The sequence below is a fragment of the Elephantulus edwardii genome, unplaced genomic scaffold (genome assembly GCF_000299155.1).
Source record: "Elephantulus edwardii isolate Elephantulus edwardi_28Jun2011 unplaced genomic scaffold, EleEdw1.0 scaffold00006, whole genome shotgun sequence".
Taxonomy (NCBI): Eukaryota; Metazoa; Chordata; class Mammalia; order Macroscelidea; family Macroscelididae; genus Elephantulus; species Elephantulus edwardii.
In genome coordinates, this window is record NW_006399756.1 from 27,982,366 (window position 1) to 27,991,609 (window position 9,244).

Below are 9,244 nucleotides of genomic sequence, written 5' to 3' on the forward strand. Positions count from 1 at the left end.
ACAGGAGGAGATTGCCCCTCCTTCCCCGGCAGAGCATCTGGTGGATTCGAACCGTGCGCCTCTCGTATCAACTTTTCTCCAGGTGTGTCTCCTATATGTGACATATTAGACATCAAATGAATAAGATATTAATGGAATCGCAATAGGGAATGCACATGGCTTGAAAGATTAGATGAGAGAGAGAGTTTTAGAAAAGAGAGGATATTAAATCTAAAAAAAAGAAAAGAGAGAAGTCTCCTGTAGAATGCATTCTTATTTTTCACAAGGCAAAAAATTCTTTCTCTTAATTCCTTTTGCACTAAGTTCAGGACATTTTCTTTTCCAAAGAACTTCCTCACAGAGTTTTATAGAAATCTTTCATCATCTCAAGTCTGATATTTAAAAAAACTAAACTGTAAGCTCCTTGAAGACAATGACCATGACTTAGACCTTGATGTCATTCCACAAAATTCTCAAGTACAACTAGATGTTTCATTTATTCATTTTTTAAGTTTTCTTTAATTTTTGTTCTTAAGATATATTGATTTAATTGTCCTTAAAATTCTCTATCTTCTTTTTTTTTTTTAAGTACAAAGATTTATTAAAAAGTTAGATGCCAAAAGATGGGACGGACTTTCTTCCTTGGAAACAAAGTATGGAGAAGGCTTCTCTATCTTCTTTAAGTGAGTCTAATCTTTTCCTAAAAGTTTAACCTTTCAAAAAGAAAATGAAAACAAGACCTCTCATTTTCATATCTCCCAAAAACCCTCAAATTCATTGCTGTTGAGTCAGAAACGAGTCACATTTGACCCTCCAGCGAGTTGGCCCACCTTTCTCCAGTGCAGTCACTGGTGGGCTAGAACCACCAGAGTGGTGCAGCTTCTGGGTTAGAAGAATAAGTCCCTATGGGTCATGCCACCAGGGCTCCCTTCACATCCTCCAACTCTTCTTTTAAAAAGGATTACACCTTCTTTTTTATTGTTGTTGTTTGTTTTTTAATTTTTTTGTGAGTATACTGTCAAATCAGATCTGACTGGTACAGGAGGAAATTGTCCCTCCTTTCCCGGCAGAGCATCTGGTGGATTCGAACCGTGAGCTTCTGGGATTGTAGTTGCAGCTCCTTGCCACTAGGCCACCAGAGCTCCCGGATTACACCTTCTGATCCAAGGAGCACTGGTGGCATGCACAGTTGGGCTACTAGCTGAAAGCATGGTGGTCCAAATCCACCAGCTGCATCACAAGGAAAAGAGGGGGCAGACTTCTGCCCTAAAGATTTGCAGCCTCTGAAACCCAGTAGGGATTTGACATTAGAACTGACTTGTCAGCAATGGATTTTACACAAGTCACTATATCTATCAGTCTGCAGTGAAAACAGTGAGCTGAGGCCAAAGAAATGTACTATTTGTTTCTTTCATTCAATTAAAAAAAAGCTGGTTTAAAAAACCAGTTTCCTCACGAACACTCTCAATTTGGCAATCTTCTACCATGATTATTGTTGTGTTGTGTACCGACTCGAGGCTGACCCTCCAGCAGCTTTTCAGAGGCAGAAAACTGCATGGGAGGAGACTGACCATCTTTCTCCTGTGAGCAGCTGGTAGATTCAAACCACATGTCTTTTGGGTAGCAGACCATCTTCCAACTAAGCCACCAGAGCTCCAGGATTAGCTTTGCTTAGAAAGCAACTTTGTTCTTTTGTCTAATGAGACAACATGGCAAAAATGTCAAATGGTATTATCCAGGTCAGAATGAAGATAGATTACTATTCTCCTTCCCTGGCTCCATTCTTTGACCAACCATTAATTTCTAAATCTTACCATTGCTTATTTTATTTCTCAATTCCACATCTGACCACTAAGTGGCACCAGAACAAAAATTTTAAAAGCCCAACATCGCATGGCTTGTTTTTATTTGTGTGTGAATATCTATATATATATATATACCTAATATCCTCTAAACAATTAATCTGACCTTAACATTATCAAGAATATGGTGTTTTCTAGGTATATATTATTTCCTGTGGTCTCTATTTTGGAGATGGCAAGGGTCAAAAAGCATATGTAACTCATTGTTCCGTGTCTGGCCCACTACTGGTTCTGTCTTCCAGGCAGATGTAGACTTAGCAGGTTTTCATTGTAGCACAGCAGCCTCCAGCATTACCAGGGGAACATCTGGACCGGGTATTATTAGGCTCTTCTGCAAGCTGGAATGGATCTGTGATGATATTCTGTCAAAAGACAAACCCCAAACGGGAAGTTAACAGTGTTTTGATGTGTAGTTGATTTTGACTACTTTACCTATGCAGATGACACAACAGGGCTTGCAGAAAGGGAAGAAGACTTAAAGTACTTGCTGTAGAAGATCAGAGACTATAGCTTTCAATATGGATTACATCTCAACATCAAGAAAACAAAAATCTGCCCACTGTCTCATTAGACACAACATCATGACAGGTAGAGAAATTATTGAAGTTGTCAAAGATTTAATTTTCTTTGGATCCACAGTCACCACCCATGGTAGCAGTAGTCAAAGAATCAAAACATATGTTGGGTTAAGGAAATCTGCTGTTAAGGACCTTGCCAAAGTTCTAAAGAACAATGTAATCAGTTTCAAGAGTAAGGTGGGCCTGATCCAAGATATGTTATTTTTACTTTCTTCCTATGCATATGAAAGTTGGACAACATATAAGGAAGAAAAAAAATTTTATGGCTTTGAACTATGGTGTTAGGAAGAGTATCGAAATTTTTCTTTCTTCTCACCAGTTCCTTCCCTATCTAGCAAGAGGAGACAGTGTTATCAATACCACTTGCATGTGAAATCTCCAATCTTAAAAGATTTAAAGGCTTGAAAAAGTAAAAAATAAAAATTAGGCACGTGGACAAGTGGTCCTGTACAGGATTAACATTCTGTGATTCTATAAAAAATGTAAACAAGGAGAAGCAAGCAGTACAGTATGAGCAAATTAGATAGATAATAATAATAAAGAAGAAGAAAGATAGATAGATAGTTATAGATGATATAGAGAACACAACATCAGGAGAATTCATTAATAACTTGAGGTATACAGATGGCATCACCTTATACACTAAAGCTAAGGCAACTTGAAGCACTTACTGTTAAAGAGCCTTCTTTATTAGATACACTTCATTCATAAATGAAATAAAAATCCTCGCAACTGGACTAACAAACGGACATCATGCTAAATGGAGAAAATACTCGGCGCTGTCAAGGATTTTTTTTTTTATGTGGATCTACGAAAGTGCTTTATTGAAGCCGTGGTGAAGGAAACAAGTGACATATTGCAATGCCCAAATCAGCTGCAAAAGACCTCTTATTTAAAATATTAGAAAGCAAAGACGGAGCGAACGCCTAAAAGACAATTATGGCATGTTGTTATTGTTGTTATGTACCTTCGAGTTGGAATTGACTCACAGCTGACCCCCCAGTGGGTTTTTGGAGGAAGTACATCATACAGGAGTTGTTTGCTCATCTTTCTCCCATGGAGCAGCTAGTGGATTTTAACCATGTACCTTTGTGTTGGCCGCACAATTCCTTACCACTCAACCACCTGAGTTCCCTAATTATGGTATAAGACCACTACTATAAAAACACAGATAGAATCAACCTTGGAAGGTTAACAAGGATGGGGATGAAAAGACAAGAGAGTAAAATTAATAAATAGGTAAACTGGATGAAGGAAAAGGCAATATACAATAAGGGTCTGGAATAGATATAGTAGTAAATTAATTGACTATGCAAAGGCATTTGACTGTGTGGACCACAACAAACTGTGGCTAACTCTGAGAAGACTGAGAATCCCAGAACACTTGATCATGCTTATGCAAAACCTATACTTGGACTAGGAGGCAGTCATCAGAACTGAGTAAGGGAACACTGCCTGGTTCAAAATTGGGAAGGGTGTACACCAGGGAAGTGTCCTATCTCCATACCTTATCAATCTATATACAGAGCAGATTATCTGGGAGGCTGGGCTCTGTGAAGAGAAATGTGGCATCAGGATTGGAGGTAGACTGGTCAACAATCTGCGTTATGCAGATGACATAACCCTTCTTGTTAAAACTGAGGAGGACCTGAAGTGCTTGCTACAGAATGTTAAGGACTGAAGCCTTCAATATGGATTGAATCTCAGTTGCAAGAAAACAAAGATTCTCACCACTGGGCCGATTAGCAGCATCATGATGGATGGTGATGAGACTGAGATTGTAAACAGTTTTCATTTGCTTGGCTCCACAATCAACACTCTTAGCACCAGCAGCCAGGAAATTAAAAGACGTATTGCATTGGGAAAGTCTGCTGTCAGAGACCTCTCCAAAACAATGATGTCAGTCTGGAGACGTAGGTGCATGTGATACAGGCCATAGTTTGCAATTACTTGCTATGCATCAAAGAGCTGGACAATGACTAGAGATGATAGGAGAATTGATGCCTTTGAGTTGTGTTAATTGGAGAAGAGTGTTGAATATACCATGGACTGCTAAAAGAATGAACAGGTTCATCCTGGAGAGGGTTAACCAGGCTGCTCTTTGGAGGCAAGGATTCTGAAGCTTCATCTGACATACTTTGGACATGTTGCAAGGAGGGACTAGTCCTTGGAGAGGGGCGTCATGCTTGGGAGGGTAGAGGGACAGCGCAGAAGAGAAAGACCCTCAATGAGACTGAGTCAGTGACTGAGGTAATGAGGGTAGGTGTTTCAGAGGCAATAACATAGGCACAGAATAGAACAGGGTTTAGGACTGTTGTAGGTCAGGGTCACTATAAATAGTAGGCGCCTTGACAGCACGTAACAACAATAATGATATTACAACAAATAATGTTCTAAAACAAAGTGTCTATGAACTATTCAATTAAAAACCAGAGTGCTTTGTAAACATTCACTCAAATAAGAACAAAAGCAAAGAAATCACTCTGTGGAGTAATGTGAGCCTGACCAAACCATGCTCTGGTGGCCTAGTGGTAAGAAGCTGTGCTGCAATCCCAAAGGTACACAGTTTGAATTCACTAGCTGCTCCCCAGGAGAAGGATGATTAATCTCCTTCTATGCAGCAATTTACTGCCTCTGAAAACCTGCTGCAGGGTTGGCTATGGGTTGCTTCCAACTCAATGGCACACAACAATAATAACATGTAAAAGCCGGACAACAAATAAGGAAAACTGGACATCAATTCTTTGAATTGTGGTGTTGGCAAAGAATAGTGAATGTACCGTGGAATGCCAGAACAACAAACAAATTTGGTTTGGAAGACATAAAGCTGGAGTCCTCTTTAGAAGAAAGAATGCTGCCTTTGACCATGTTATCAGGAGAAACAGGATGTCATGCTTGATAAAGAGTGGAATACCCTCAACCAAATGGATTGTCACAGTGATTGCAACAAGAGACTCAAGACAGCAATGACTGTGAGACTGGCCCAAGACGAGATAGTGGGTCATCTGTTCTATATGAGTCAGGACTGACGGACAGCAGCCAACAGTACAGCATACTGATTAAGTGTATCAGCTCTAGAATCAGATGTGAGTTAACAGTCACCACGTCCTAGCTGTGTAACCTTGGATGAGGACATTAACCTGAGTTGGGTTTCTTCATGTGCCAAGTGAGGGCTTTAACAATTGTTGTAAGCCTTGAATGACATGTAAGTGCCATGAAAATATTACCTGTTCAACAATGGTGGTGACTGTTAGCTGCTGCTTCATCAACTCCTGACTCATGGCATTTCCACATATAGACGGATCAGAGCATTGAGATTTACAGGGTTTACATGAGTTGATTTTCAGAACTAAATTGCCAGGCCTTACTTCCTAGTCTATCTGAGGTTGGAAGCTCCTCTAAAGTCTGTGAGTATCATGTTGTTATTGTTGTCAGGTGCTGTTGACACAACTTTGACTTATAGCAACCATATAAATGATGGATTTGAACCCTGTCCTATCCTGTGCCAATCTCATCATCTCTGCCACACTTGAGCCAATTGTTACAGTCACTGTGCTGACCTGTCTCATTGAGGATTTTCCCTTCCTTTGCTACCCCTTGACTTTCCTGAACTTCATGCGCTTTCCTAAGGACTGGCCCCTTCTAACAACATGCTCAAAGTGTGTGAAACAAAGTTTCACAACACCCTTCTCTCTAAGGAGTATTCTGGTTGCACCCTCTCTGAGACATATTTGGATTTTTCTTGACAGTCCATGAGATATTTAGTACTCTTCTCCAAAAGCACAAGTTAATGACATCAATTCCTCTGTTACCTTTTTCACTGTCCAACTCTCAGATGCATAGCAAGTAATTGAAAAGATTATGGCTTGCATCTTATTTAAACTGACATGCTTGCTCTTCTGTACTTTGGAGAGGTTCTTGACTTCAGAATTTCCCAATGCAATATGTCTTTTGATTTCCTGACTGCTGGCACCAAGAATGTTGACTGTGGATCAGAGTAAGATGAAATCACTGACAATTTCTATCTTTTCTTCATCTATCATGTTGTTGCCTTTTGTTTTCTTGATGTTGAGATTTAATCCATATTGAAGGCTGTAGTCTTTGATCTTCTGGAGCAATTGTTTCAGGCCCTCCTCACTTTCAGCAAGCAAGGTTATATCATCTTTATAACACAGGTTGTTCATGAGTCTTCCTCTGATCCTGATGCCACATTCTTCTTCATAAAGTCTGGCTTCTCAAATTATTTTCTCAGCATACATATTGAATAGGTATGGAGAAAGGATACAGCCCTGGTGCACATCTTTATTTTAAACCATGACATGTTCCTTGTTCTGTTCAGGCAACAGCTTCTTGGATGAGGTTCACATGTCGCCAGAGCTCAATTAAGTGTTCTGGGATTCCGAACCTTCTCAGTGTTACCCAGAATTTGTTATGATCCACAAAGTGAAATGACTCTGCACAGTCAATAAAATTTAAGTAGCTATCCTTCTGGTGCTCTCTGCTTTTAGCTAAATTCTGTGTGGCAGGAGCAATGATATCCCTAATGCGATGGCCTCTTCTAAATCCAGACTTACTCTGACATTTCTCTGGTAATATACTGTTCCAGCCATTTTTTAATAATCTTCAGCAAGATTTTGTTTACATATGCTATTAATGACATTGTTCGAAAATTTCCACATTCTGTTGGATCAATTTTGGGGGGAATGGGAATAAATACAAATATTCTCCAGTCTGCTGGCCAGGTAGCTGTCTTCCACATATTCCAAAATACAACCTGGTGAGCACATCGAGGGCTACAAGATGGTAATGGCTGCATACAATGGGCATTGTCAGAAATCAAACTTGGGTCACTTGCATAGAAGGCAAAAATTCTACCACCCAACTACCAATGCTCCTCAGCACAAGTTAGTTCCTATTTATATCTACTATTGTAATTGGTGTTGGACCTTTCTCTGTGTCTTAGGTCTAAAACAAATTACAGTAGTAAATATGACTACTACTACTGTTAGCTGAAGCAAGACAATGCATAACACAAATCTATACTGGCATCAACTCATATGCAGCAGGGTTTCAATGATACAATTTTTACTAGCAAAATATAATCGCCTCTCAGGAATAAAAGAGAGCTCTCAAAAAAAGTGTTCAGGGAGCTCTGGTGGCCTAGTGGCAAGAAGCGGCACTGCAATCCCAGAGGTTCATGGTTCAAATCCACCAGATGCTCTGCCAGAGAAGGAGGGACAATCCCCTCCTGTACCAGTCAGATCTGATTTGACGGTACACACAAATAATAAAAATTTTTTAAAAAATTTTTTAAAAAGTGTTCATTGAGCTAATCTGTAGGGTTTATCATAATAGTTGTCCATGAAAAAGATAAGCATGTACATCCCTCCACCCCAAGAACCCAAGGTTGTATTTCTAGGACACACAGCTGTTCTGTTATTAATAAATAAATAAATCTTCTTTCAATGTCAATTATTCTCATTCCAAAAACGTAAAATTAATCTTAAGATACTGGCACATCTGCAGGCTGAAAGGGGTACAGCAGAATTTAAAAGAGGCTTTATAAGCCAGTTCAAATATACAGAATGTTAACATTCACAGCTGAGGTGAAGAATCCCCTTGCAATTGGCTGCATTCATATGAAAACAAGAAGAGCTACACTAGCAGTCTTCTGCATAACATACTCATTTGCTTAACTACATGTTATATTTTTTTTAATTGTGGCAAAGTGCATATAATAAAATATGTGAACCACTGTTAGGTCTCTGATTCCTAGTTTATAGGCCAACTCCTGTTGTGGCTGAAGGAAAGACCACTTTAATATGGAAGCACATTCTTCTGATAGTTTGGTTTTTTGGTTTTTTGAAAAAATTTTTATTTTATTTCATTATTTTTTGTGTGTACTGTCAAATCAGATCTGACTGATACAGGAGGAGATTGTTCCTCCTTCTCCAGCAGAACATCTGGGGGATTCGAACCATGTACCTCTGAAATTGCAGTGCAGCTTCTTGCCACTAGGCCACCAGAGCTCACCTCTTCTGATAGTTTTTATAGCCTATACTCAGGAAACTAGGTAACAGGAAAACTGGACTGAAGACAACTCACTTCAAAACAAACACTGGTAAAACTAACTAACTAACTAACTAACTAACATACACTAGTTCTTCCCAGAAAGGGAACCAATAAACTTCCAAGGATTTAAAACTATCACTATCGGCAAGAATCTGTGCTGCAATCCCAAGGTGCACAGTTCAATTCCACTAGATACTCCACTGGAGAAGGAGGGGCAATCTCCTCCTGTCCCAATTGGAGCTGAGTTGACGGCACTCAACAAACAAACAAAAAACAAAAACCCTATCAGTATCATCTTTGCAGAATGTCTATCATGAATTGAAATAAGTCTAATAGTGACATACTTTTTAAAAAAAAATCACATTTCCACATGCTTTGGATCCACCAGATTCTCCCTCTTGTGCCAGTCAGATCCGACTCGATGGCACACAACAAGTAAAAAGGAAAGAAAAGAAAAAGATAAGGTCACATTTCTCTACCAAATATATATGTATAAATGCATATATTTACATGTTGCTGTTGTTGTTGATTGCCTTCGAGTCAAGCATGACTCACAGTGACTCTATGAACAAACCTCTACAACTACCAACATATATCATAGAATTTCCTGAGGGTTGTTGTTTAGGAAGTGGGTGACACTCCTGCTTTCAAATATATGGGAATCCCAGAACACTTGATCGTTCTAATGCGAAACTTATACTTGGACCAGGAGGCAGTCGTCAGAACAGAGCAAGGGAACACTGCATGGTTCAA

The 9,244-nt window shown here is 39.4% G+C and overlaps 1 protein-coding gene across 1 annotated transcript in view; it reads right to left on the minus strand.

Moving 5' to 3' along the window:
- Positions 1 to 2,095: 2,095 nt before the first annotated feature.
- The window catches only part of AS3MT (arsenic (+3 oxidation state) methyltransferase), a 38,327-nt gene continuing 31,178 nt past the window's right edge, over positions 2,096 to 9,244 (minus strand). The window contains exon 11 of the mRNA XM_006880181.1: positions 2,096 to 2,203. Coding sequence (XP_006880243.1) covers positions 2,096 to 2,203 — 108 coding nt within the window. The remainder of the gene's footprint in view (positions 2,204 to 9,244) is intronic.